Source organism: Didymella exigua (assembly GCF_010094145.1).
Source record: "Didymella exigua CBS 183.55 unplaced genomic scaffold M421scaffold_20, whole genome shotgun sequence".
Taxonomy (NCBI): domain Eukaryota; kingdom Fungi; phylum Ascomycota; class Dothideomycetes; order Pleosporales; family Didymellaceae; genus Didymella; species Didymella exigua.
Window position 1 is genome coordinate 395,162 of NW_022984794.1, and position 27,240 is coordinate 422,401.

At 53.7% G+C, this 27,240-nt stretch overlaps 11 protein-coding genes across 11 annotated transcripts; 6 read left to right on the forward strand and 5 right to left on the reverse strand.

Moving 5' to 3' along the window:
* Nucleotides 1-396: 396 nt before the first annotated feature.
* Nucleotides 397-2,460, reverse strand: M421DRAFT_102244 (Actin/actin-like protein; the record flags this gene model as incomplete). The annotated part of the gene is made up of 6 exons (XM_033586749.1): nucleotides 397-627; nucleotides 679-1,450; nucleotides 1,505-1,535; nucleotides 1,633-1,688; nucleotides 1,853-1,883; nucleotides 2,457-2,460. 6 exons carry the CDS (start codon nucleotides 2,458-2,460, stop codon nucleotides 397-399), a joined length of 1,125 nt encoding a protein of 374 aa, XP_033447095.1.
* A 568-nt stretch (nucleotides 2,461-3,028) lies between these two features.
* Nucleotides 3,029-3,697, forward strand: M421DRAFT_93741 (Hsp70 nucleotide exchange factor fes1; the record flags this gene model as incomplete). Its single annotated transcript, XM_033598138.1, has 2 exons — nucleotides 3,029-3,409; nucleotides 3,464-3,697. 2 exons carry the CDS (start codon nucleotides 3,029-3,031, stop codon nucleotides 3,695-3,697), a joined length of 615 nt encoding a protein of 204 aa, XP_033447096.1.
* On the reverse strand, nucleotides 3,464-4,538 carry M421DRAFT_422450 (uncharacterized protein). Its single transcript, XM_033593167.1, has 2 exons — nucleotides 4,290-4,538; nucleotides 3,464-4,228 (listed from the first exon to the last, which is right to left on the reverse strand). Exons 1-2 carry the CDS (start codon nucleotides 4,452-4,454, stop codon nucleotides 3,917-3,919), a joined length of 477 nt encoding a protein of 158 aa, XP_033447097.1. The 5' UTR covers nucleotides 4,455-4,538; the 3' UTR covers nucleotides 3,464-3,916.
* A 149-nt stretch (nucleotides 4,539-4,687) lies between these two features.
* M421DRAFT_66666 (P-loop containing nucleoside triphosphate hydrolase protein) lies at nucleotides 4,688-8,434 on the forward strand (the record flags this gene model as incomplete). The annotated part of the gene is made up of 1 exon (XM_033596342.1): nucleotides 4,688-8,434. The coding sequence occupies one exon, from the start codon at nucleotides 4,688-4,690 to the stop codon at nucleotides 8,432-8,434; it is 3,747 nt and encodes a 1,248-aa protein (XP_033447098.1).
* A 638-nt stretch (nucleotides 8,435-9,072) lies between these two features.
* M421DRAFT_396282 (lytic polysaccharide monooxygenase) lies at nucleotides 9,073-10,060 on the reverse strand (the record flags this gene model as incomplete). Its single annotated transcript, XM_033590104.1, has 2 exons — nucleotides 9,073-9,764; nucleotides 9,856-10,060. The coding sequence occupies 2 exons, from the start codon at nucleotides 10,058-10,060 to the stop codon at nucleotides 9,280-9,282; spliced, it is 690 nt and encodes a 229-aa protein (XP_033447099.1). The 3' UTR covers nucleotides 9,073-9,279.
* A 1,808-nt stretch (nucleotides 10,061-11,868) lies between these two features.
* On the forward strand, nucleotides 11,869-13,128 carry M421DRAFT_93744 (uncharacterized protein; the record flags this gene model as incomplete). Its single annotated transcript, XM_033598139.1, has 1 exon — nucleotides 11,869-13,128. The coding sequence occupies one exon, from the start codon at nucleotides 11,869-11,871 to the stop codon at nucleotides 13,126-13,128; it is 1,260 nt and encodes a 419-aa protein (XP_033447100.1).
* Nucleotides 13,129-13,652: 524 nt separating this feature from the next.
* Nucleotides 13,653-13,983, forward strand: M421DRAFT_422455 (uncharacterized protein). Its single transcript, XM_033593168.1, has one exon. The coding sequence runs from the start codon at nucleotides 13,747-13,749 to the stop codon at nucleotides 13,939-13,941; it is 195 nt and encodes a 64-aa protein (XP_033447101.1). The 5' UTR covers nucleotides 13,653-13,746; the 3' UTR covers nucleotides 13,942-13,983.
* Nucleotides 13,984-16,453: 2,470 nt separating this feature from the next.
* On the forward strand, nucleotides 16,454-18,067 carry M421DRAFT_93745 (uncharacterized protein; the record flags this gene model as incomplete). Its single annotated transcript, XM_033598140.1, has 4 exons — nucleotides 16,454-16,489; nucleotides 16,700-17,262; nucleotides 17,363-17,571; nucleotides 17,796-18,067. The coding sequence occupies 4 exons, from the start codon at nucleotides 16,454-16,456 to the stop codon at nucleotides 18,065-18,067; spliced, it is 1,080 nt and encodes a 359-aa protein (XP_033447102.1).
* A 236-nt stretch (nucleotides 18,068-18,303) lies between these two features.
* M421DRAFT_422456 (retinol dehydrogenase 12) lies at nucleotides 18,304-19,829 on the reverse strand. Its single transcript, XM_033593169.1, has one exon. It carries the CDS (start codon nucleotides 19,654-19,656, stop codon nucleotides 18,457-18,459), a length of 1,200 nt encoding a protein of 399 aa, XP_033447103.1. The 5' UTR covers nucleotides 19,657-19,829; the 3' UTR covers nucleotides 18,304-18,456.
* A 1,631-nt stretch (nucleotides 19,830-21,460) lies between these two features.
* M421DRAFT_208234 (uncharacterized protein) lies at nucleotides 21,461-23,369 on the reverse strand. The gene is made up of 3 exons (XM_033588193.1): nucleotides 22,882-23,369; nucleotides 22,610-22,829; nucleotides 21,461-22,562 (listed from the first exon to the last, which is right to left on the reverse strand). The coding sequence occupies exons 1-3, from the start codon at nucleotides 23,038-23,040 to the stop codon at nucleotides 21,553-21,555; spliced, it is 1,389 nt and encodes a 462-aa protein (XP_033447104.1). The 5' UTR covers nucleotides 23,041-23,369; the 3' UTR covers nucleotides 21,461-21,552.
* A 1,090-nt stretch (nucleotides 23,370-24,459) lies between these two features.
* Nucleotides 24,460-26,985, forward strand: M421DRAFT_208245 (acetyl-CoA synthetase-like protein). Its single transcript, XM_033588194.1, has 3 exons — nucleotides 24,460-24,550; nucleotides 24,637-26,732; nucleotides 26,780-26,985. The coding sequence occupies exons 2-3, from the start codon at nucleotides 24,718-24,720 to the stop codon at nucleotides 26,889-26,891; spliced, it is 2,127 nt and encodes a 708-aa protein (XP_033447105.1). The 5' UTR covers nucleotides 24,460-24,550; nucleotides 24,637-24,717; the 3' UTR covers nucleotides 26,892-26,985.
* Nucleotides 26,986-27,240: the final 255 nt, after the last annotated feature.

Here is a 27,240-nt window from a genome sequence, read left to right on the forward strand (position 1 = left end):
GAGACTATGTACCCGCAGAAACAGTTGAGCTCGCTATCACTGACAACAGAACATGAAAAGTAGAATTGGCACGCTTCATGTAAACATTCGATTGAGTCACCAAGAGATCTGGGTCGTACAAGCTGTGAAGATGTCCAGGTTCTAAGCTACAATGTAAGATCCTATTGCACCTCCACGTATGAGCTCAAGCTGCTCCATAACTTAAACACCCAATCGCTCGCCAGCTTTGCCTTTTTGTTAACAACCGTTATGCATGAAACCCCAGGGTCACAGAGCGCCAATACAACGTTGCCTCCGCTACCAGGCTTACCATAATCTCGAGAATCGTACGCAGGAAGACGCTGGAAGGAAAATCGTCAGTCGGTGGGATCGTGTCGGCGCGGGAGTTGCAGTACCTTAGAAGCACTTGCGGTGGACGATAGAAGGACCGCTCTCGTCGTACTCCTGCTTGGAGATCCACATCTGCTGGAAGGTGGAAAGGGAGGCGAGAATGGAACCACCGATCCAGACGGAGTACTTGCGCTCCGGAGGAGCAATGATCTTGACCTTCATGGAAGAAGGAGCAAGAGCAGTGATCTCCTTCTGCATACGGTCGGAGATACCGGGGTACATGGTGGTACCACCAGACTAGGAGATGTTAGCTTCTGGGCTTTCCAGGTCTCTCCGAGGTGAACATACCATGACGATGTTGCCGTACAGGTCCTTCCTGACGTCGACATCGCACTTCATGATGGAGTTGAAAGTGGTAACGTGGATACCACCGCTCTCAAGACCAAGGACGGAAGGCTGGAAGAGAGCCTCAGGAGCGCGGAAGCGCTCGTTGCCAATGGTGATGACCTGACCGTCGGGAAGCTCGTAGGACTTCTCGAGACTGGAGCTCTGGCTGGCGGTCTGGATCTCCTGCTCGAAGTCGAGAGCGACGTAGCAGAGCTTTTCCTTGATGTCACGGACAATTTCGCGCTCGGCGGTGGTGGAGAAAGTGTAACCGCGCTCAGCAAGGATCTTCATAAGGTAGTCGGTCAAATCGCGACCAGCCATGTCGACACGGGAAATGGCGTGGGGAAGAGCGAAACCCTCGTAGATGGGGACAACGTGGGTGACACCGTCACCGGAGTCGAGAACAATACCGGTGGTACGACCGGAAGCGTACAGGGATAGGACAGCCTGGATGGAGACGTAGAACGCGGGGGCGTTGAACGTCTCGAAAACGATCTGTGTCATCTTCTCACGGTTGGACTTGGGATTGATGGGAGCCTCGGTGAGCAAAACGGGGTGCTCCTCGGGGGCGACACGCAGCTCGTTGTAGAAGGTGTGGTGCCAGATCTTCTCCATGTCGTCCCAGTTGGTGACAACACCGTGCTCGATGGGGTATCGCAGAGTCAGGATACCACGCTTCGACTGTGCCTCATCACCGACGTAGGAGTCCTTCTGTCCCATACCGATCATGATACTGCATTGCTGTTAGCTCGAATCGGGCAGGCGCGGCCGAAGAAGAGCGTCATACCCATGGTGACGGGGGCGACCGACAATGGAGGCTGCATCTTGTCAGAAGGCGATTCTCATGCGTTGCCTGAATGCACAGCGGGCGCAGTGGAGCGCTGCTGGTGCCAGGTGGCGGATTGAGGAACTTACGGAAGACTGCTCGGGGCGCATCATCACCGGCAAAACCGGCCTTGCACATACCCGAACTATCAATTGTCAGCTCATATCCATCAGGTATACATCGCTCGTGCGATCCTGTCGCAGGGCTGGTGCGGCTCGTCGACGTGGTGGGCGATGCTAGTGCAGACAGCCCCTCCACGACAGGGATGGCAGGAGTTCGCTGTCGGGGGGGGGGGGGATATGATCTCACCCATTGTCGATGACGAGAGCTGCGACTTCCTCTGCAGTGAACAATAAACGTTAGCAGAGCTCGTTGAGGCGCATCACCAGCGGATGGCTGACGGCGGTACTGGGGAGCGGTGGGCTCAGCTGCTTACCTTCCATGTTGACTGATTAGGTGGTAGATTAGGAGTAAGTAGAAGTGTTGCGTGGGCGGGAGTGCTATAAGTACTCTCTGCGAAAAGGAGAGTCAGCAAGAAAAGGACGAATTGGCGTGGGTCGGGCTTTGGATAGAAACACGGATGTCGGGGAAGCTTACGGGTGCGGTGGTGGTTGTGGTTAAGGTCTTGCAGAGTGCGAGAGGCGAGTGGGTGCCCACTGCTGAAATAAGCGGGCCGGCCTTGCCCAGACAGAAGGAGCGGCGAGGCTGGTGAAGGGGGCTTTGCACGAACGGGCAAGATCCAAGGGAAATGCAGGCAGCGTCACTCTTGATCAGTTAATGCAGCCAGTTCTTGCCGACGAAGCCGCATTGAGCGTTTTATAATCGTATTGCGTCGCTTCTAGGCATCAGAGTTTGTATTCTGGTGGTGTACGCAAGCTCTCCGCCACAGCGTTAGGATAGTACACCTGTACACGCATGTCTACCCCAAGACAGCGCCTTAACTGCTTGGCGCTCAAAGCCCGATGATGTTTGCTGATGGCAATTGCAGTTCAATGCGTACGACGTGGGCTTGGGCTGGCAGTGCTCGTGCCAGACCGCCACTGGCCGTGATGCTGCAGCATTACGATCCCCAGCCATCCGCAGCAGCTCACCGCCAACTCTCAACATCCCCGCCAGAAAATGCGGGTCCAGGTCACGTGGTGAGGGGCACTGACGGGACCGTGGACCACGCAGAGCGAGCATCAATACGGCGATACCGATTGTATACAACGTACGCAGTGCTTGCAGAATTCAAGTAGCGGCTGGATTGTAATCACGATCGCCTTGTAGTTTATATGCTCGTGTTGTGTGACCCTGAGTTGCTGATGGTGACAGCTGCCAGCCAGTGTATGGAAGGCGCACGAATCTGGTCGTGCCTTCCCGCAGTGTCGGCGCAAAACCGAATCTGCGTCATCCCGCCAAATTTACTCCAGATGTTCAAATATCAGTCTCTGCTACATCACCACACTCTACACCACGCAGGCGAAATCAATCGAACCATACACAATGACGGACCCTAATCTGAACACGCTCCTCAAGTGGGGCGTCGAAAACTCCAATGTCTCCCAAGGCGCAGAGCCACCCAAGACAACGTTGACCCCAGATGCTCTCGCAGCTCTGTTTGGCAATCAGAAGTCGGACGCGCAGATGATGAAGGACAACATGGAGGTCATCAAGAGAGACGAATGTGATATAGAGGATCGTATTGTCGCATTCGACAACTTCGAGCAGCTCATCGAGAACCTCGACAACGCAAACAACCTCGAAGCGCTAAACCTTTGGATCCCTTTGATCGAACAACTGGACAACAAGGAGGCCGAGCTGAGGAGGTTTGCCGCATGGTGCATCGGCACAGCGGTGCAGAACAACATCAAAACCCAGGAGAAAGTGAGTCTACCTGTCGCGCTGATCATGCTCTGAGTGGTTGCTGACTTGGTATAGCTCTTGGTGCTCGGTGCCATCCCCACTCTAGTACGAATAGCCACGGGGAACGACGAGATGAAAGTCAAGAAGAAGGCCATTACAGCGCTCTCATCGTCCGTCAGGAACTTTCAGCCCGCCCTTGACGAGGCTGTATCCCACGTACCCGCCGACTTCAAGCCTTCAGGCCCGCTCGATGCGAGCGATATGGAATCGGTGGACATTTTGATCAACAAGCTCCGCGAGAGCTTGTAGGGTACGGGCTATGGCTTGCATTGCATCGGCGTTCCGGTTCTGGAAAGGGGTCAGCATCATGACGGCGTTTCAGTCACAATGTGATGTGAGGAAGGATATGTAGACATACTGTCCCTGATATGGCGAAGAAACATGAGTCGCGCAAGGCTGCGCAGACTCGTTTGCTCTCCAAATATGTGGTTCCCGACACTCGTTGCTCTTGTCCTTTGTATTACGCGCTCATAGCACTTCCAGCACCAACCCCACCAGTTCACTAAATTCTTGCCTTCCGCTCACGCTCTTATCCAAGCCCATTCCGAGTACAACCATGCGGGTTTCTCTGTCATTCTGCGTCTTGATAGCACTGGCGATCTGAGTTGCGAGCGTCTGACCGAGAACTTCAAGCTCTGGTATCGTACCGCCAAGAACATTGGTTGCAGTGAGGTGGTGCATAGGCAGAAGGTCAGAGCTGGCATCTTCGTCGTCGCGGTCGAGGTAAGACTGTGAGGTTGCTCCTGCGTCGATCGCAGAGATGCCGAGAGGTACATGAACCTATTGCAGTCAGAATACGACTCTTAAATGGTAGCAGCTAGAAGGTAATCAATAAGCTAACCCAGTGTGCTAGACGCCCTTCCTGTGTGACAGTAATGAGAATCTTGTCCAAGAATGACATGGATGTCGCAGTCGTCTCCTTGCCGTTGATGCTCGACGAAGCAGTCTTCGAGCGCGCTGGGAACGGCGCCGCCCGTATGGTGTAATCTTCTGTTTCTGCGGCCATGATCGAGATTTCGATTTCGGATCCAGTAGTAAAACAAGAGTACTGTGATAACGGCTACAACATTGTTTTGGAGGGGTCCAATCGTGATGGAGACAGGAGCTCTCGGAGGTGATGCGGAGGCCCATTCACCGCCCGGCATACTTACTGCCAGAGCTAACGCTCTTAGCGCTACCGGTCCCGCCAAAATTTTGGAACAGCAACTCGAAGATTGGATACAAGGACCACGACGAAAGATGCCCAAGTTCGTCCCTCGTCAGCGTAAGCATAAGGTGGTAGCGCGCCGGAAAGCTGCTACCAACGATGTCCCCGCCGAAGCCAACGCCGAGCAGATTCTGCCGGCAGAGCAGAGCGAGCGCGATGAAAAGAGGCGCGCAATGAAGAACGAGCTTGTGCGTGAATCGCAAAGCAAGATGAGCGGCAAGAAAAAGAAGCGCCTGGACAAATACATTGACACAAAGCTCAAGAAAGAAGAGAATCTGGAGCTTCTCAAGAAGCTGGCTTCACAATCCCACAAAGTCGACACAAGTCTCTTCCAGAGCTCCAGTAAGCTCGGGAGAGGCGGTGATACCAAGCGCGAAGCCCTACGACGCGCTTTAGCTGAAAGGAGAGCTGGTGTAGATGTCGAGAGGAATGAAGAGCTGCTGTTCGAGGAGCACACTGTCAGGGAACCCGAGATCGAGAGCTCTGCCTCCGATAATGGGAGTGAGACAGTGCCTGCACCATCCAGAAAGTCAATGAAAGGCTCCACGTTGGGGTCACGCAAACGAAGTCGATCACCGCGGAGATCACCAGAACCCACAACCACACCGACTACAACCGAGCCACCCGTAGCATTTGCTGGCAGCTTCGGCCTCTTTGGAGGCGGCTTGAAGCGTCCCCTCGACCTAGACGGGTCAGGCAAGCCGATCATACAAGTCAGGAAACGTAGAAAGGCGAAGGCCAAGCCCATCGTGATCGAAGAAGAGGTAGCTTGGGAAGGCTTCAGCTCGGGTGAGGAGGGCGCTGAAGAGGCACGGGCTAAGAACTATGAAGGAGCCGAAGCAGAGCCGACCGAGGAGTCAGACATCGAAGAAGACGAAGAGGACGCAGATTCAGAATCGGAGGGCTCAGAAAGATCGGACTACTCAGAGGGTTCGGATGAGGAAGATTCCGACGAAGACAGCGACAGCGACGATAGTCTTGATGAGAAGGAGAGGAAAGCTGCCCATAAGGAACGGACGTCAGCCTTCAAGGCTTGGGCGACGAGTCAACGGAACGAACAGATAGGCTTTGTGCCGTCGAACCAACTCGATCTGACAATACCCACGAAGCCCGCCAATTTCACACCAAGAGCCCCCGAGCAAGATCCTCTCCCGCGAGAACTCGAGACGAACACGGCGACCGACGCAACGAGAAAAGCATACAGCGTGGCAGTGAAAAGAACACCAGAGATTCAGGAAGCTAGGATGCAGCTCCCGGTAGTTGCAGAGGAGCAGAAGATAATGGAGGCGATACACAATAATGACGTGGTCGTTGTCTGGGGAGCTACAGGTAGTGGCAAGACTACGCAGGTACCACAGTTTCTCTTTGAAGCCGGCTACGGTGCGCCAGACGGGCCCACGCCAGGCTTGATCGGCGTTACGCAGCCCCGACGAGTCGCAGCGGTCAGTATGTCGAAGCGTGTTGGCGCCGAGCTGGGAGATCATGGTTCGAAGGTTGCTCATCAGATCCGATTCGACACTACAACAAACGCAAAGACCGCAGTTAAGTTCATGACCGACGGTGTACTTCTGCGCGAGATCACACAAGATTTTATCCTGTCAAAGTACTCTGCTATCGTCATTGATGAGGCCCACGAACGCAGTGTCAACACCGATATCCTCATCGGTATGCTCAGCAGGATCGTCGAACTTCGAGCGGGGATGTCGAAAGAGGATCTGAAAGTCAAGCCTCTCAAACTGGTGATCATGTCGGCTACCCTCAGAATATCGGACTTTACAGAGAACAAGCGCCTCTTCAGGAGTGAACCTCCGCCACTGCTCAAGGCCGAGGGTCGCCAATACACAGTTACCAATCATTTTGCCCGTCAGACTGAGCGCGACTATGTCGAAGAGATGTATCGCAAGGTTGTTCGAGGACACCGCAAGCTGCCATCTGGCGCCATGCTCGTCTTCCTCACGGGCCAAGGCGAGATCATGCACCTGGCGAAGCGTCTTAAACAGGCATTCCCCTCAACACAAGGTCAGGATGTCAAGACTGGCAAGGTACGAATCAACCCTGCGGAAGCGCCTGTTGAGACCGAGGATCTCGAGTTCGGCCCCGACCAGAACGACGAGGATAATGATGGTTCTGACTCTGAGGACTCCGTCATTATGGGTCTGGACGACGATGAGGACGACAAGGAGTTCGATATCAACGAAGAGAAGCCCGAGGATACTGTCATGAATGTGCACGTCTTACCACTGTACTCGCAGCTGCCAACAAGTCAGCAAATGCGCGTCTTCGAGCCGCCGCCGGAGGGGTCTCGATTGATTGTTCTGGCTACCAACGTTGCGGAAACCAGTTTGACCATTCCTGGAGTTCGATACGTATTTGATTGCGGGCGAGCGAAGGAGAAGAAGTACGATCTCATCACTGGTGTGCAGAGCTTCGAAGTAGGGTGGATCAGCAAAGCTAGTGCCAACCAGAGAGCTGGTCGTGCTGGTCGTACTGGCCCTGGTCACTGCTACCGCCTCTATTCTTCTGCCATCTTTGAGCGCGATTTTGAAGAGTATGCAGCACCAGAGATTCTGAGAACGCCACTCGAGGGCGTAGTTCTGCAACTCAGGAGCATGGGCGCGCCTGTGGTCAATTTCCCATTTCCAACACCGCCAGACCGTGACAGCCTCCAGCGAGCCGAGAATCTTTTGTCGTACCTCGGAGCGCTGTCACCTGACGGCAAGGTCACTAAGCTGGGTCATGAGCTGTCGTTGTACCCTCTCAACCCTCGCTTTGCGCGCATGTTGGCCATGGGCGTTACTCAAAATCTCACAGCTGAGATCATTGCGCTAGTATCTGCCTTGTCTGTACCAGAGCTCATCATTCCAGAGAACAAGCTAGGTCTCCGCGAGCCAACAAGAGACCCAGACGCTGTTCGCACGGAGCAAGATAACATCGAGGCTGAGGAGCGCTCTCGGATGCGCAAGGCTTACAACGCGGCTCTGGCCAAGCTGAGTGTTAACGCAAAGCAAAGCGACTGCATCAAATCCAGCAACGCCATCTGCGCGTACGCGTATGAGACCGACCCAAAGCGGTTCTGCGAGGAAATGTTCCTCAACACCAAAGCCATGCACGAAGCCAGTCAGCTCCGCCAGCAGCTGACCAGCATCGTACGCACACATCGCCCAACCGCCATTGGTGCCTACAGCCCCAAGCTGCCGGCGCCATCAGAAAAGACCATCAACCTGTTGACTCAGATCTGCGCAGCAGGTTTCATCGACCAAGTTGCCATGCGCGCCGACCTCGCACCCGTTCCCCCAGAGCTAGCCCGCAAGCCCAAGACAGCGATCGACGTCCCGTATGTCACGCTCTTCTCGTCGACAGAGACACGCAGCGACGATCCAAACGAAAAATACGTATATCTCCACCCTTCGACGCTTCTCGCTCGCACCCCGCCCGCCAAGTTGCCGGGCTACATCATCTACTCGCACCTGCAGCGCGCCTCTGCATCAAGCATCCAGGGCGCAAGAACACCGAAGACGCGCATGCACCCACTCACGCCTGTCACTCGGCCTCAGCTCATCAATATTGCGCTGGGTACACCGCTGCTGCAGGCTTCGAAGCCGAAGGGCAAGATTGCGCAGTTGCCGCGCGCGGTTGGCGCGCCAGAGCGACGCGAGTGCGAGGTCGAGATGCATCTGGTGGGTGAAAAGGGAAGTCAAGGCTGGGGACTAGGTGTGAGGAAGGTAGTGCAGAAGAACGAGGGTGCCAAAGGATGGGTCGTCGAGAAGGTGCTGGTATAAGAACCAGCGAGTGAGTTGCTTTTCAATTGCATCGCAGATACCGATTATCAAATTTGTATCGTTCCACTGAGTTTTTCATGTCGTGTATCAGAGTCGTCAAGATGTCGATGCGATTGGGGGGGTTGCACTGAGCGGCTTTGCAGAGAGGCACAGGCTGGCGCTTGCCAGAGCTGTCCAGCTCCTGCATCAGGACGGTGCAATCTCCTCAAATTGTCCATGGTCTTCCTTTTGATTCTTAACTTACAAGAGCACGACTTCGCCCTCACTGGCAACGATATTGACTCCAATGGGCGCTATCGGTAGCCTTGCATCACCACTGAGTACCCTTAGCGTGTGCGAGCGTTATCGCAACATAAGCTGGAGCGGCTCAGGCTATAACTCAGTGCAGCTCTCGTTCGAAAGGGATATTTTCGGCACCATGGTCATCGCTCAACGAAACGATCACTGCGAACGAGTTAGCCTCTGTCATGGATTTTCAGAGACGTTGGTGTAGTGTCAAAGCAAGGACTTGCTATGCTGCAAAGACGAGACAGGAAGCAAATACCACCATGTGAGTCGAACTTGAAATGAAGGCCTCTCAAGACCGGATCAGATGAGGTCGAAGGTCTGCTCTCAAGGCGTAGCGGGGGGCAGATGGTACGATATTACATTCAAGGAGAGCGCATTGTCCTGGAAAAGAAGGTGTTCTCTGATGAAGTTTCAAGACACTCAGTTGCAGCCATCCAGGCGCATGCGAAAAACCAAATTTGAGCACAAGCTCTTTATTTACAGTTCGTAAGCTATCATATGTACAATAAGCCAGAAAATCGATCGTGCGCAGAATAACAAGTCGATCATCGATGCACCTAACCAGAGTAGACAGCGGGCCCGGGGCTGACGTACTGGAACGTAGAATCGTAGATAGCCTTGGAAAAGAGAGGGTCAGTGAGCTTGTACGCGCCAGGGAAAGAGACACCAGTAGGGTTCTCGCTTCCTCCTCCAGTGACCTTAACCTGGAAGCAGCTGACGTACGGCTGGGGGTTGCCTGCGCCAGCGTGAAGCGCGAGAACTTCAGCGCGGACGAGGTAGTTGCCAGCAGCAATGCTCTTGGGGACAGTGAAAGCGCGTTTTCCGCAATTGGCGTTGAGGATCTCAGTGCCCCATGTGGGAGTGGTGCCATTGTAGCCATCCTCGGCGACCTTGAAGAAGGAACCGGTGGTGGCGGTGGTGGCATCGGCGACCTTGGCCATGTAGACCAGGACGGGTCCGTAGTGAGCACCGCCGATGGCGGGGTTAGAACAAGAGCGGTCGCCAGGCTGAGCGTGCAATTCAACGGTAAGGGGTGAGCCGGCTGTTCGTGTTAGCTCCCATCACAAGAAAGTAAATTGTCTTGTCGGAAAGTTCTTCTGTAGTTTATGGACTCTTTGATGGGACATGCTTACCAGCAACCTCGCAGACGCCAGTCGACGTAGCTGGCCCGCGACCACAGAACATGTCGGCAGATGTCAAGCTCTCAACTGGGCTGTTGTCCTTCACGGTACGAACGCACTTGCCAGCCTGATCGTTTGTGCCAACCCACAGTTGCTGCCATGTCGAGTGGGCGGAGACAGATGCCACAGCGGCAACGAGGACAAGGGCAGACTTCATATTGAATGTTCGACTGAGTAAGGAGCGGATGAAATGAGTGAGCGTTGGATGCAGACCCAAAAATGTTCGAACCTGCGCAGTATTTATCCAACTGTAGGTCGCAGCTCAAGACAGCAATTCAAGACATCTCAGAGGTACCGGCCCGCGATTCCACCCCATCGTCATTTCCAATCTCCATAAGTACATGATCTGGACTATCTTACTGACATAGATTGGACGTTGCAACAAAGTCATATTGGCAGCGGGAGCCTCATCTGCATGCGTGCATGCGATTCGCGGTCAATTCCACAGAGTTTACCGGATTGGGTGCGGTCTTCAGGACTGGACCGAATGATTTATGGGTAATGTTTCGGGTGGGGCGTTAATTGGCGACGCGCTGGTGGTTCTCTTCTTCCGAAATCCCTGCAACGAGGCCGTCGGTGTAAAACGCCTTGAAACGCCAAGGCGAGAATGCTGAAAAAGGAACTTAAGAACTGCTATGAATCGTCTTGGCCGCGGAGTAATAGGCTCAGTGGGTTGGGTATGGCATTTCTGACGTGCGCAGACTTACTAGGTTCCGATCTCAACTACAATTGTGAACTCGACGACTGTGTCTTTGAGAATAAACTCAGGATCAGTATCTTGAACACTGCCGAGCAGGTTAGGTACACGAGTTCACCTTATCGCCCCGAAGTCCATACGACAGTACTTCTCCCACTCATTCGCCTTGTTATCGGGTAGGGCCATCCAGCTCGTTCCACCTAGTCGGAAAGGTAGCTGCGAGCCATCCCGTTGAGATATCCAGGCAATATACTTCAACAAAGCCCTGAATTATTGTGTTCGTCCTGCGCGTTGAGCGCACATCGGTGACACTATCTACTGGGTGTCTTCTAGCATGATAGAACGGAACCAGAGAAAAGAGCAGATCGCAACGGGCTTCCTAACGGCCAGAATCGATCGCTGAAGTCATCTAGTTACCATCGTTACACACAGCGACGAGGACTGCCTCTTTTGGCTTCCGACCCGCTGCTCCAGGACAGATACTTCAGTCAAGACCGCCTAGTCCACGAGATTTTTATCGTCAAGTACGTGTCCGAGTTTGTAAACTTTAGTTCCTGGATGTTCTAGAAAGCAGTTCCACAGCGCCTTGAAGGCATATCCGAGCGCTCCGTTCAAATACTGGCCTTGGGTCCCGCACCACGAGGTTTATGGATGCTCTGGTATAGTGAGCGTAGAACAGAAGGAAGGTGAGTGGCACAGTGCACTTCAGTGCTTGAGCCGTGGCTGCGCGGTGTTGACCATGTGAAACCGTAGTCGATACCTGACGTCCAAGGGTCGGCATGACTGAGGTCGGCCAACAAGGTGGAGTTCTGCGTGTTCCTGGGGGCTAGCTGAGGAGGATATGAGGGGTTTTGTTGCAGCTGACGTCTGCTCTAGTTATCGTCTCTGCATTACAGGAGACGAGGAAGCTCGTACTAGCTGTCAGCCTATGCTGCAGACTCTTAAATTATGTTGCGAACCTCAAATCACGAACAGGACAGGTGTCTAGCACTGACTTTCTTGCTGAGAGTATTGAGTTAGAACGCGATGTTGCAGGATCACCGGTAAGCGTCTCCAATCCCTGCTCCGCCCCAAAGCCACTGGCGTTCAGCCGGCACCCGTGTTGAGTTCTGTCACACAACTTCGAGGCATGTGTCCGGACATTTTGCATCCTACCGTCTAAGTTTCGAGACAGCGGTCACCCGTAGAGCGCACTGCAGCGGCCTCACCAAAGCTCGTTCCCGCTTCGCACAATGCTCGCTTGAGCCTTTGTCAAAGCTCCCAGCGCAATGGGTCGAAGCGCTCCGTACACGCATCAGCCTCTTCAGGAGGCAAGAGAGCAGATTCGCCTGGTTATGATCGAACGCGCACGATTCAATGAGCCCTTGACTGTCCATCTTCAGATATTCGACATCAACAACGCACCCAAGTACTCAGCCTTATCGTACACGTGGGGACCAGCCAAACCAAGTTATCTGATCACGGTCGATGGACGTTGGCTCGATATCCGGAAGAACCTCTTCCATTTCTTGAGAGAGTTTCGACAGGAGCCGGGGCGTCCCGAATGGCTCTGGATCGACCAGATCAGCATTGACCAGACGAACGTGAAAGAGCGCAATCACCAGGTACGCTTTATGTCACGCATCTATAGTCAATGCTATTCGGTGACTGTCTGGCTGAATGACGACAATGCGCGAGATTTTGTATCCTTCCAGGATCCCGCAGCTTTGGCCCAGCTTTTGCGTAACGAATACTTCAGCCGGCTCTGGATCGTGCAAGAAGTCCTCTTGGCGCAGCATGTACGCTTCCTGACCCCAGGCAATTTATGGATATCCTGGGACGCTATACAAGACACAGTCGGACGAACTGCGAATTCATTTTTCGCAAAATTGGATCTTAATCCATCAAGCGCGATGTCGTTACTAGCTCTGAATGTAGAGAGACTGCCAAGCTCGCTGGAGTGGTGCATCCTCGAGTTCAGCGGCAACAAGTGCGAAGACCCCCGAGATAAGGTTTACGGATTCATGGGTCTCGTTGATCCCTGCTACAATTTCGATATCGACTATAGCAGATCCAAAGTCGATGTGTATCGCGACGCGGTCTACTACTCCAGAAATCGCTCTGAGGTTGCTCAGGTCCTGGGCAAAAATATGGGAATTGAGGCCATGGAGATTGACAAGTTTTTGGGGCACGTTGAGCATGTTGAGTTTCCGTTGACTTTGTCGAATCCGTCGCTTCGCGAAGGCAGTATCTCGAAGACCAAAGGTGTCTATGGACCGCGACGAAGTGTTGTACTGGAGCCGTTGCCACGCACGACAGGGGTATTATCGCTGAACTCGAAAGTCAACGACGTGGTGCAGTCGATAGCACCGATTACCAGAAGCGACTCTCTTCTTACACAGCAAGAGAAGGCTCGACGGAAGTTTGTGCACCGGAAAGGTGCAGTGTCTATTGGTGACGGGTCGCTCCATGGCTCTTTGGCATCGTTGGCGCACAAAACCTGGACAAAGCTCAGTCTGAATAAGATTCCAGCCATCAATGCTGGATAGATGGTGCTACAGCGATGTTCGCATGGAATCGACAGTGGCCGTTCGTTACGGCAACCGCATCCTCCAGAAGGACGGCAACAGCAGCCCTGGAACGCGTCTTTTACGCGCCAGTGAACTCATCAGCTGCCTACGAAACAATTTGACTGCATTGGCAAGACCAAACGCGTGTGGAGGTCGCAAAAACTCGTCGCGCCTCTGTAGTTCTTGGTCGGTGCAGGCACTGGATCGGCGAGCAGTCTCAATGAGAGCGTATTCTGCGGACTGATGCTCAATGGTAACCAGATCGCCTTCAAATTATGTGGCTGGGATATCTGTGGGATTTGCAGAGAACGAACGTGATGCAGAAAGATCAGAGGCGTCTGTGATGATGTCCAGACCGGGCCAGTGCGACGGAGTCTGCGACGGAGGTAGACGTACGACCGCCAACCAAATTCGGCTAAAGTATATTCCCTCTTAACGACCGTCCTGTAAAGCACCATCAGCCATTACACATCCAAGATCAAGACCTATTGTCGAGCAACTACACGGCTACTTTCTGGAACGAAAGCAGAATTCTGGACTGGAATTGAAGAAACATCACAACATTCGGTCTGATGACTTGTCTGGCTGAGGTTCGAAATGTCGCCCCCTACATACTACCTCGCTTCTGTTATTGTCGCATCGTTCATGACATTTGTTCGTTGTTATTTCGCCTCGCTCGGCTTGAGGCGACTCTCTGGCTGTACTATAGGCATACTTTTCAGCAAGCAGCCGTGGGGGGCCGCTACCAGAACAGATCGAGAAGATGTGTTCCGCCATGAAATGGCGGTGTAGTAGGCGCAGCAGTCGTTACTCATGGTGGAGAAATACATTGAGGAACTCAGTCTCCGTGGTAGCTGTCGCAACGATGGTCCTCGTCGTTCCCAGAAGTTGTGCACACTCGGATAATTGCAGTGTTTGCTGCCGCCTTGTCAGCAATCGAGTCATTTTCGACCTCACATTCACGCGCTTACCCAAAAAAGTAGGAATTAAACCTGTGCATGTAACTGCTAGACTCGAACAGGTAATCAATCAATTCAATCCGAGGTCGCTGGGCCCCACCCAAGTGATTGTTGACAACTGTGTTTGCTACCGATACGAGCCAACTGAAGGATCGAAGCAAGCAGTCGGAGCCTGTTCGGATGCGTACGAGAGATTATAGACGCTGTAGGAACGAGGTATCTCTGGCCTGAGAGGTAGCATCGTCGGTGCAGCGCTTCGCTGCGGGACAGACTTGGAGGGCGGCGGTGATGCGGTGCAGGTTTTTTGCCGGGGTGAAGATTGCATTGTCTGAGATGTGTCAATCCACTGGTGTCCTGTCCTATGAAAGCCTATGATATTGACGTTCAGCCATAGAGTAGTTGAAATGCCCTCGTCGTGAACATGGCAAGAGTAGTCTCCCGGCATTTGGCAGCGTGACTCGCCCGCTTTTCCCTCTCCACACTGACTGCCCACTACAACACAAATTCGGGACTGAAAAACTCAGACTACCTAGAAGACTGCTGTCTCTTAGAGACTGAAGTAAGCAGACGTACACTACGCTCCTGGTCCTGGCCTCACCTTCACAGAGCGCACACAGCACTGCTCTACTTCAATGACGCCTTTTGCAGCACTGCACCCTGATGCATGCGTATTTTCGGTGCCATCTTGCCGCGTATATGAGTCCGAGTCTTGTATACGTAGTGATATGGCCAAGTTTGAAGCGATGATGCGCATTCTCTCAGGCAATGACCGTCACGATCGACAGAACTGGCGCAACGCGTTCTCTCTTCGCGCGGCAGACGCCTCCATTCATCTCATATTCCGTACTATGCGCCATATTGCTACTCTCGAACTCGGAGGCAACACAGTGTACCTCCCTTAGGATCTGCGTGGAAGACTCACAGCCCTGCACACTCTCAAGCTGGTCAATATCACCAACAGCAAGTTCTCTAGGTACTGCTATCGGTTGGCGACCCAGATCAGCCTCGTTACACTCGAGTTCTCTAAAATTAGCATCACACCGAAGTTCATCTCTGTTGCGGCAAACGTAGCCGCTGTATATCGATGGAAAACTGCGCTGAGTTGCTTGCTAGCTAGGAGGCGACCATATATACATGCCCTGAGACGTGCTAGTCCAAGGTAGTCAACAGAGGTGACAATCAAGGCCTGTCGGACCGACTGCACCGCAACAATCTCATGCGTCCACGGCTGCCTCTCCATTACCAAAGTCCGCTTCACCGAGACCTGAGTATCCGCCAAAGCGCTGGCTAAGATCATCAAGGCCTGTAACAGCCTTGTCACGCTCGAGTACTCGTTCAACTCCTCTCGATGGACTGCGCAGCCTCAGAATTACCAGTACTACCACGTGGGTCAGATGCTCGCCAACCTTCATCCACACAGACTTACGCTCAAGCACTTGACTATCACAAGTTCAGTCTCTCCCTCCATGGTACGCTGTAAACATATCGGTCCACTGGCTGTATTCACTGTCTTGGAGTCCTTGAAAGTCAACCAGACCAGCGTGACGCCTCACGATCCGGCCTGCAATGTTTTCCAAGGAGAAGGCGACCCTCCAAAAAAAAAGAGCTTGGGGTAATCATGAGTCTTCCTACATCTCTTCGGAAACTTAATCTTTACCGTTGTAACGATGTGACCATCACTCGGTCTTTGAGCGGCATTGTTCGGTCTATGGGGCTGCTCGACCTGGTGTCTGGCTTGCGCGCTCTGGAAGTCATGTACGCCCGACCGCATCAGAAGCACCTAGTTGCTACTATTTACTAGCGTGAACAGGAACTGAAGACGTCCTTTTTAGGACGTGGTGTGGATGTCAAATTCACGCGACCATCTGGACGCTAACTTTCTGATCCAGAAGCTCTAGAGATAACTCTCAGATGCTGTGGCAGCAGGTGAGCCACGCTTTTCTGGACACGGAGTGAGCAGGAAAGACTGACCCTGAGATAGAATTGGTCCGACTTCAGAATGTGTCTAGATGTTATAAAAATACTTTTACTCTGCTCTGTTGGTTAATTGTGTTCATCAGTTGGGAAAGCTCTCAGGCTCAGTGAGTCGAGTTTCTTAATGCAGGAAACACATGATCTATTCAGGGGATCGTTTCCTTGAACTATGGTAGTCTCGGTATGCAAGGCATGTAGCCAAAACTACTCATCAAAATCAAGAACATGTATCAGTGCTACTGTGAAGGTCCTCAGTGATGTCTTTCATGGTGCGACAATTGCAGTGTAGTCAATACAGCCTTCAACACCCTACTCCGTGGTGCGAGTAGCTGTGCTTCCAAAGTTGAGAATTGTGCCACTCATCTGCGAAAATGCTCGAATCACGGTTTCCGAAGTGTGATAAGGCTGTATGTGTGGGTCTCATTGGCTTCACTGCACTGCCTGACAGATAAGCGTCGCTTGCGTTGCGCCGTCCCTTGCCCCCGCCAACTGATCACTTCCCCACCTCAAAGCAAAATTGGTACGAAGAGAAGCTGAATCATGTAGGTGCCACTACTCCTTGATCTCGAAGCCAGCTGACTACTAGCCAAGCTAACCATTATCATGTTTCAGTGTAGATCAACACGAGCCTCGCAGAGCTCCCACCAGAGCTCCAGTTCTTGACCTTCGATCACCTTACCGACGACTACATAGCCCTTTCTGCTCTGGTTCTTGTGTCCAGAAGTATCGCAGAGTGCACCCTGAAGGTGCTGCAGAACTGCGCCCTCGACTTCTTCGATGGAAACACTGACGAGATTGAATCCGCCTTGGACGCTCTGTTGCACCGCGCCAAAACCAGTGCAAGGGCGCCTCAAGTACTCTTCACAAGCACCGGGAACAATTTCGGCGAGAGTGTAATCAGAAATGCCTCCCGATTCACAATCTTCAGGTTGCGCTTTGCTACGCGGCATGGACACGTTGCGCAGGGTACACAACCTATACTGCCCAGTACCGTCAATTTTTTCAGATCGGCCATGCAAGCGCTAACTGGCAAGCCTCCTAAACACACCATCTCATGGGGCCAGAACTTTGGGCTTCGCAAGGCAGACGCTTCTGTTCACCTTATCCTCCACGCCCCTGCGCCACATCGCTACGCTCGAATTGGGAGGTGCGACAAACTGTTTGCCGTGGGACATGACCGGTATGCTAGAAATACTCCAGAATCTCAAGTTCGTCGGTACCACCAACAGAAAACTCTCGAGAGGTTGCTATGCCCTTGCGTGCCTACCAGGCCTTAATAGGCTCGAGTTCTCGAACATGGGCATCACCCTGGGTTTCCTTGAGTTCTTCCCACGTACACCAGGCACCATCTCGGCTACCACACTCTGCTTCGCTAACTGCTGGGTACCTCACAGGTCCGTCGAGCGCATCGTCGGCGCCTTTAGTGGTCTGGTCACGTTCGAGTACTCTCTCAACAGAGTCCTCGCCAAGACTCAGACGTACTGGAATCGTACGTGGAGCATTGGAAGATTCCTTACCGCTTTCCACCGCCATCACAACACCAGGAGTGCAACCGCATCGGCTCCCTGGCAACCTTCCTTACGCTGGAGACTCTAATCATCAATGAGCGATTTGTAGCGCCTCATCGCGTTGCGCACTGTAAGCCTGTATTCGACGACCTCCACTACCTCAGAGCCAGTCACACTCTGATCAGTAACGCTGCACTGAACCCAGATACTGCTAATTCTATGATCGTGCTGTACAGGCTACCCCAATCCTTGACGAAGCTGGAGCCGTCTGGCTGCGCACGAATAGTGATTGGCACGCTTCTGTCCAGGATTGAGCGGGGTACGGGTGTCGGCAGTCTGCGTGAGCTGACCATCACGTACAGTGAGCGCTTGCCTTCTGGAATCACGACCAGGGCTTTTACTCGGCAGGAATTGGAATTGATTGCGGCCTTCAGACAGCAAGGTGTCACGCTAAAGCTGCTACATACGACTGCTTGAGTGGGTGAGTGGGAATCCTGCTCCCATAAAGAGAAATGGACTGACATTGAGACAGCTTCCATCGAGTTCAGGATCAAAGTCGCTTGAGCTGGATCTCTTCTTAAGCTTCCGCATATAACAATCCCAGCGAGTGCTCCGGGAGTATAAATCCCACCGCAAGATTAGAATGCGACTGTCCTTCTTGACGGTCCTCACGAGGTCGCTCAGGCCTGCTAGTCATCACAGCAGACACTGACCACGTTCTCATGCACGTTAGCCTTTACAATCACGAGTCTGAAAAGCGCATAGACAAAACTTTAACCCACAAACCACAGCATCAAGTGCCCCTCAGCCAGCGTGGAAATATGCGTGGTATTACACCATTGACTGGTGTAGCTCTGGCTCACCCTCTACGACTCCCTGAAAGGACACCCCTTATCCGCACTCTGACTCTTCGTCTTCTCCTTGACCACCTTCCAGGTCAAATCCATCAGCCTCTCGCCCAGCTCCACATCATTCGCCTTGTCACTCCCCTTCTCCACGATCGCCGGAGGACAAATGTACTGTCCGCTCTTCTCCGTCATAGTCGCCGCGTACATTGTGCTCACCGCGCCCTCAAACTGCGTCTTCTTGAACGGCGCCATTCCGACGGACATGGCGTATCCGCCCAGCGGGAACGCTTCGTGGATGTGCTCAGTGCTTTGTCGGGTTTCGACGATGCCAGGGTGAATTGCATTGGCGAGGATGTTGGGGTGTTGGGGAGTCAGGTGGCGGGAGAGATATTTCGTGTAGAGAAGCGCGGCGAGCTTAGAGCGCGCGTATTGGGGTTGTGCGCCCAAGTCCGTATTGAGTTCGTCGATGGACGCGAACTGTGTGTCGGAGGGTGTTTGCTCGTGCAGGTTTGAGGATGTGCATACGATGCGGACCTTGCCTTTCTTTGCGGTCTCCTTCAAAATGGGCAGCAGGTGCGAAGTCAGGACTACGTGGCCGAAATGGTTGATCGCCATGTGTAGGTCGACGCCGTTTCTGGCCAGCTGGTAGGTCATGATTCCGCGCGCGGCGTTGTTGATCAGGATATCGATGCGATCTGTCTGTTCAGCGATCTTGAATGCTGTGCGGCCGGTTTCTTCCCAGTCGGACAGGTCGCACTTCATCCATACTACGCGGTTGCCTGTCTCCTCGCCCATCTCTTCCTTGATGGCTTTGATGGCATCTGCGGCGATGTCATCCGACTGAGAGAGGATGAAGAGCTTCTTCACGTTCTTCTTCAGCAAGGTGTGTGTGCAGCCATAGCCGATGCCTTCTGAGCCTCCGGTCACCACTGCGACTTTGCCAGACAAATCTGGGACGGCATCAAGCGAGAATTGATTTTCCGCAGATGCGAGCTCATTGCCAGGGATAATCTTGCCGAGATTCTCGGCGATAGTGTTCTTGATGGCCTCCATGCCGGGTATTTGTGACTCTGTTGATACTGGGCCTTTCAGTCGGTCGCTGTTCTCAGTAGAAAAAGGTCTGGTAGACAGCCTTGTTGCAATAGTTCGTAAATGTGGTGTTTGTCTCGCAGTGTTTTGTAGTACGAGAGCAGGCCTAAGTAGTCTTGAAGATTGCATATTCGAGGGAGGTGCAGGTCAGCTTAAATCTCACAGGGCAGGTGTGCTGTCAGTATCTGAGTGGACACTTGCGGATCTACTCATAGGATCCGGCGTCAAGGGGTAATCCACGACTTGGCCATCATGACGCGCACGCCCAATGGCAACCGCCCTGATGTCAGTGTAACAGTTCCATCTCGCTCAGTGTGGAGTGAAACGCAGACGGATGATTAAGAGATGACGCTGTGATGTCAATCCGATCGTAGCGCGGTTTCTTAGCGCGTCACTTATCGGTAACGCGCGGTAGCTCTTGCCCCGCGCGACGACGCGCCTATTCTCACACTCCGTAGGAATGTTCAGATGAAAGTCTGGAACCTCGGCGCCCTCAACCAGAATGGGCGCCGACCCTGTTCCCTCTGTCATCCAGGCTGCACGCAAGGCCCGCATCAACAGCGACATCGTCAAGCTCTGTTCTAGCCGCTGACCTCTGTGGGCGCATCCGAGCGCACAAGGTATCGGACTGTTTACGCATGTTGCCGGTATCAAAACTGCACCCAGGAGCCTACATGTCTCTTTCGGCGACCAAGTTGACAAAGAAGTCGCCCTGCTACCCCTCGGCGGACCGAAGAAGGTTCCGCCGAGCGAGACACGCGAAGCGTCGAACAATGCGCTAGTGACTCTGTACAAAGAGCTGCAGGCTGCTGTCAGGGCCGAAGAGAAGATCTACAACGATCAGAGGGCCGCAGCAGAGGAGAGGGGAGAGGTACCCAAGGATGCCTATAAGATGAGCCTCGACACTCTCAAGCAAAAGTATGGCGGCGTCAACAATCCACCACCAGAAACGGCGATACCCAGTCGACCAAAGGAGAAGCGAAAGCATTTCGAGTTCGCTGAGAGTGGGACTGATGAGGCGGCAAAGAAGAGGAGGGTTAGGTCGTGGCTTTGACTGGTAGACAAATAGACGCAGAGAGGCGAGCAAACGGAAGCAAACCCAGCAACGAGTACAATGTCTGGCGCGACCCACGGCGACAGGGGTATTGAGCATATCTGAACATTTTAGAGGAGGACTAGCACATTTTACACAGCATGTACGGCGTTCAGCGAGCGATATATCCATCTCAGCGAGCATATTGCGGTCATCTAGCCGCAACAATTCTACTGCATTCACACTGCATGCTGATCCAACCTGTTTCCCAAGATCCTGCCTCTTATCGCTGACGTCCCTTCAAAGTTCCGCCCACGCCATCTGGTCCGGCACATCGAACCACTGCGCCCATTAGCAAAGACTAGGTCCCAGTCGAGATCTGCTTACCTGCGCTCTACAAGCACGCCCGCCGCAATTACCCCTCATACTGCCATCGAGCTTGCTACATATGCCATCACAGTGCTGCTCAACATCTTCCAGCTCATGGGCGTGCTTGACAGGCACGTCTCTCCTGCCGCTGTTTTCGATCTCGTACTCGTCAGGCCCGAAGAGCTCGCGGTGGTACTTGAACGTGTAGCCGTTGGTTGTGTTCTTGTATTCCCGCAGGTAGGTGATGTCTTGTGAGCATGCGCCGATTGGGAGCGGGGAGATGCAGTGGTCGGTTATGGTCAGGAGGGGGGAGATGGGAGATGCTGCGGCGGATGGTGCTGGGAGATAGCTGAAGGTGAAGGCGTAGCCACGGAGTGAGCTGGAGGAGGTGCAGGTACAGAGTGAGCGAGCGATGATGTCCGCTTTTGCGAACCGAATGGTTATTGCTAATAGCATGGAGAAGGGCGCGGTAAGTTGCATGCTTAGCACTGGCGAAGGGGTGCTAGGCGTTGGTAGTCAATGATCGAAGAACTGCTCCGTTGAGTGTAGGCTGCTTCTATATAGCTATCAAAATGAGCATTGTCATTTCAAGCATGCAGGTCCGAGAAGCGGTCGTGCAACTCCTATCTTGCGGCTGTGTTGTTCGACATGTGCTCACTGGTGTGATACCCTTCCGCCGTCACACTTGTGCGCCTGCTGCGACACGTCTCCGTTCCCCAATCCTTGCTTTTGTCGGCGAACAGTCTGGCCAGCTCTGCCAACTCTGCCATATCCTCGCCCGCTTCAGAATCTCGCACAGGTTTGTTGTGCAGCGTCGTAACAGCAATCCCTATATTCGCACTCATGTTCGCATCATCCGCCGCTCTGCCCACTCCAATCGTTCTGGTCCGCATCTCCATCTCGTTCATACTAGCAACCCGCGATCGGCGCGGCGAGGTCGGGCCAGAGTTGGCTGTAGTTGTGTAGTATGTGAATCCAGAGAACTGGCTCCAGTCAGACACATTGCGACTGTGGGTGCCACGCGTCCGCATGGTATGTGTGCGTGTGCGGTTTGGCGTCTCGATGTCGAAGTCGAGGTTTGACTCGTCGTCGTGAAAGCGCGACGAGGTAGCATCTGGGTGATGTATGACAGTTTCGGTCGATGCGTAGGTGTGGGATGGGTAGCGGGGTGGTGAGGAGTCGATAGAGGTGGAATTCGTCTTGCTGGGCCTATGGTGGCTGAGTGAGGAGAAGAAGGTCGGCAGTGTGAGGAGTGAGGCTGCTGTTAATCCCAAGGTGAGCTCGATGGATGAGCACATTAGGATCAGTGGTGTAGGGTCGTCTGTTCCCGTGTTCTGCCAGCGAGTGTGGAGGAAGTATGTTCGCACGCTTGCGGCAGCTATAACCGTAACGGTAAACATGTAGACTACAACTAGAGTTATCTTGCGTAAGAGTTTGAGCTCCAGGTCCCGGAGTAGAGGCAGAGGAAGCAAGACAACCAGAAAGATTGTGAGCAAGTCCAGTATGCTATTGACGAAGCCAAAGAGTCTCCATACAGCTTCGGGCTCACTGGTCGAGCTCCAGTCGACAGTGATAGGGCCTGCAAACAATAGTGCAGAACCGAACCAGAGGACTGTAAAGAAGGCCGCAAAGCCTGTCAAGATTAGCAATGACCACGTCTTTGCCACATCTCAGACTTACAGATATACACCCAAATGGTGTGTCGGTGCCAGCTACGGGTGTCAAGTCTCAGCATGGTGAGTGCTACCGAAAGCTTGACGAATCCAATGCCTAATGTATGAAGCAGATTAACTACCCACAGCAGTAGCGATGTCGTTCGGTCATCATCTGCCGCAGCGGGCCATTTTTGATTTCCCACACTCAGTACGACGACCAACACAATGACTCCAATGGCACACAACTGAGAGCTAGTGTTAGTAGAGCTCGATGAACTACAGTAACACCTGACTTACTGTTGCAACGAGAAGCAGCCAATCATCAGTACCGAGGCTGCGTAGGAGTCTTCCACGAGTATAAGCTCTGAGCGAGAAGCTCAATAGCGCGACCGAGGCCAGCGTAGCGACAATGGCAAGTATCGAGGACGCGGGAACATTTCTGGCATCGACATGCATATCTTGTGCGTCGGAGGGGGTTTCGAGTTGGGATATCTGGAGTCATTCGTGCCGTTGGTATGGCGCGGGTCCTAAGGGTGTATGATCCTTTGCGAGATCGCTGCGTGGGCTCGGGGAAAATAGATTATCATGCTATTCGAGTGTTTGGGGCCCTCAATCTGTGCAACGTCGAAAACGAGGCGTTGCAGGTTTGTGGTATCACAGCAGGAGATCAATCTCCACCGGCGAGTCGACGTCTCCATGGTGATTTTTCGTAGGAGCGTCGAACAATGGTACCAGTGTGGCTCGATGTGTTGAAGCTGATCGGTCAGTGTAGTGATGGTTCCGATATGTTCAGTCGTGCTTGGACTAAGGTAGGGTAGCAACATGGTTCGCTGGGCATTTGAATGTTGTCGAGGCGCGCCACTCCATGCAGCTACGATGCAGCCCTAGATTGCTTTACTAGGATCACGGGCTGTTGATGTTTGTTTTTCCACGCGTTGTGGATGCTTTGTGAGCCTGTTGAACGGAGGGCAATCTCCTATCAGTCATGTTGGACCGGATGACAGTTTCTTAAAGAGGTGATCGCAAGAGCTGAACAGAATGACGGAGATTGAATCTCAACTGGGCAGATTGGCAGATGTCTTTCTTTTGAAGAAACGATGCGGGTGAATGAACGTTCAGCAAAAGCAATCCTCTAGATCTGAGCTACTCCATTGAGATGCTCCGATGAACTGCTCCGAGTCAGGCTCGAAGGCAACGCCCAACAGCGCCTGTGGTAGTACACGCCCCAGGAACCCAAGCCCGTTGGCCCGGGACCTGGACCTCACGGTGTGAATCGCCGTGCGAGGTGTAACATACTGCATGCGGAAAGTATCGATGCTCGTCGTTTGCTGCGTCCTCAGCTGTGTAACATGTCCCAATGGAGTCCTTGGCGTGGTGAAGATGCCGAGGCGATCCCTGAAGCGTCCAAATGGACCTGTGATCCCGAGCAGCCAATCACTCGAACGCCGAACAGCTGGCTCCCGCTGCATGTCGCGCATCGCTCCCGCGTGGTCTTCCAGATCGACATGTGAAACGTCATTGTTCGTTTTGCATGTGAGCTCGTCGTTTTCATGACGTCCGCAGGTCTGCCATCGAGGGCAAAACCTGGGTGGTGAGATCCACACACAAAGATTGCGCCGTAATGGACGACAAGAGATTGGCCGCGAAGGATGCGGAATCTCCAGCTCTTGATCGGCGCAGCATTGCCCGAAAGGCATCGCCATGTCCGAGTCCAGCGCTCTAGGAGCTTGGCCCCGATTTTACAAGCGTTAGGCAGCTTTACCGTGCCTCGGTATCTTTGAGAAGGAATGTGGGTTCGTCCTTAACATCCAGCGCATCCTCGAACTCCTTGCTCTGCTGCGCCTATGCGATTTCAGCACATCCGTCCTTTCACCTCGTCATCTCAGTTTCTCGTTGCCCAGGTGCATTTGCCTATTTGGAGCAGCTGTTTCTCCCCGCACTTTGTGGCGCTCCAGTTTTAACCCTGGTATGTCTGTGCGGCTCGGAGACTCCGACTTCAGCATCCACCGTGTGCGCTGGCTGGGCGTAAGCTAACCATCAATCATGGGGCAGACATTTCAGACTGTTCTCTCGTGTCTAGTAAAGGCATCCATCTACACTGGACCGCCGTAGCTGCCTTTCGCCGTCATCGCCATGTTTGGATCCACAGACCCACAGCTCCAGCGCGCGCAGGAGTTGCACGCCCCTCCACCAAAGGGACACCCGTACAGTCTGCCACTCGCAGGCACTGAGTCCGAGGGCAAGAGCGCCGTCTACAGGCACTGGCGATTCACAGACAAGCCTCTGCTCCACAGCCTGGTCCCTGAGATCAACACTCCCCATGAGGCCTTCGAGGCCACTGTGGCCAGACATCCCAAGAACAAGTGCCTCGGTCACCGCCCATACGACCCTGTCACCAAGAAATTTGGCGCATATGTCTGGGAAAACTATGAGCAGATTGCACAGCGCCGCAAGAACTTTGGTGCTGGTCTAGTTCATCTGCACAGGCAAGCCGGCATCACCCAGCCCAAGCAGTTTGGCGTTGGCTTGTGGTGCCAGAACAGGCCCGAGTGGCAGATCACCGATCTGGCTTGTATGTCGCAGGCTCTCTACACTGTCTCGATCTACGACACTCTTGGTCCCGACACCACTGAATACATCATCAACCATGCGGAGCTGGCGTGCGTCGTTACCGGCATGAACCACGTCACACAGTTGTTGAAGCTGAAGCCGCGACTACCGACACTTAAGATTATCGTTGTTCTGGACCCACTGTCTGCTGGTGAGCTTCCTGGCGAGTCTAAGGGCGACCTTCTGAACTCAATGGCAAGCGAATTGGGAGTGGCTATCCACTACATCCGTGATGTTGAGGCGCTGGGCGAGAAGCAGCCACTCCCTACGAATGCACCTACGCCCAATGACACTTGTACCATCAACTACACCTCTGGAACCACGGGAAACCCCAAAGGTGTCGTGCTTAGCCACCGCAACGCGCATGCTGCGACATGTACAAGTATGGTTCTTCTCGGTGCCGAAGGCGACCAGATCATCTGCTCCTTCCTGCCCCTGGCCCACATCTACCAGCGACTGGGCGAGCACGGTGCTCTGGCAGCTGGGTCAGCGATTGGATACTTCCACGGCAACATCGTCGAGCTGGTGGACGACCTGCAAATGCTGCGTCCCACCGTCTTTTCTGGCGTGCCTCGTCTCTACAACCGCTTCGGGTCCAAGATCAAGGAAGCTACCATTGAGCAGGGTGGCATCAAGGGTGCCTTGTCTCGCCACATCGTTTCCACCAAGCTGGCCGCCGTCAATGACAAGCACAACCCCACCAACACACACATGCTCTATGACCGTATCTGGGCTAAGAAGGTAGCTGCGGGTCTTGGCCTGGATCGCTGCAAGGTTCTTGTCAGCGGGTCTGCGCCCATCGACCCCAGCTTGCACCAGTTCCTCCGCGTTGTCTTCGGCAGCAATTTCACACAAGGTTACGGTTTGACCGAGACGTACGCTGTCTCTCTGATTCAGCACGAGGGCGACTTCACGTCCGGAAACTGCGGCGGTGTGACACCAAACACGGAAGTCTGCCTGGCCGACGTGCCGGATATGGAGTACCTGTCTTCGGACAAGCCATACCCTCGCGGTGAGCTGCTCGTTCGCTCGACAACTACGTTCAAGGAGTACTTCCGCAACCCCGAGGAGACAGCCAAGGCCATCGATGCAGATGGGTGGTTCCACACTGGAGACATCTGTCTTGTCGACGAGATGGGTCGTTTCAAGATTGTCGATCGCAAGAAGAACGTTCTCAAGCTCGCGCAGGGTGAGTACATCTCGCCGGAGCGCATTGAGAACGTCTACCTCGCCAACTGCGGATGGATGGCGTCAGCGTACGTGCACGGAGACAGCCACCAGTCGTTCCTGGTGGCCATCTTCGGTGTCGCGCCAGACATGTTCCCACAGTGGGCGTCGAAGGTGCTGGGTGAGAAGATCGCCGAGGGCGACATCGCGAAGCTGAAGGAGATCCTCAGCGACAAGCGGATCGAGAAGGCTGCACTGCAGGAGCTCAACAAGATCGGCACCAAGAACAAGTTCAACAGCTACGAGAAGGTCAAGGCCGTGCGACTGTTCCTCGAGCCCTTCACCATCGACAACGAGCTCTTGACACCAACGTAAGTTTGACCTCTGCAGGTTGAAGAAGCGTGCTAACGATGCGCAGATTGAAGCTCAAGCGTCCCCAGACGGCTAAGGCGTTCAGGAAGCACATCGACGAGTGCTACGAGGAGGGACTGGCCGAGGAGGCCCAGGCCAAGGCCAAGGCCAAATTGTAGACTGCTGTGCATGGATGCGTTGGAGCGAAGTTGCCCAGATGGACAACGTCCAATCACAGAGAGTATTCGATGGCGCACGTGTAGGAATAGATGTTGGAAGTCCAATAATAGCAACACAAGCGTGCCGTTCAAGCGTGTTTGCTGCGTGTGAGAATGCAGTCGCTAACTAGCGCCGGCCATGTGATGTTCACGCGTGCCAGCCCAGCAACGCCCGCGTCTGTTTGACACAAAAACAAACACGACTGCATTCCCAACCGACAGCCCTTGCGCGCGCCCGCGGCGACTCGAGCGTCCCCCACGGCCATTGGCACGTCCAGCTAGCCCGCACACATCTGGCAGCACGAATCGA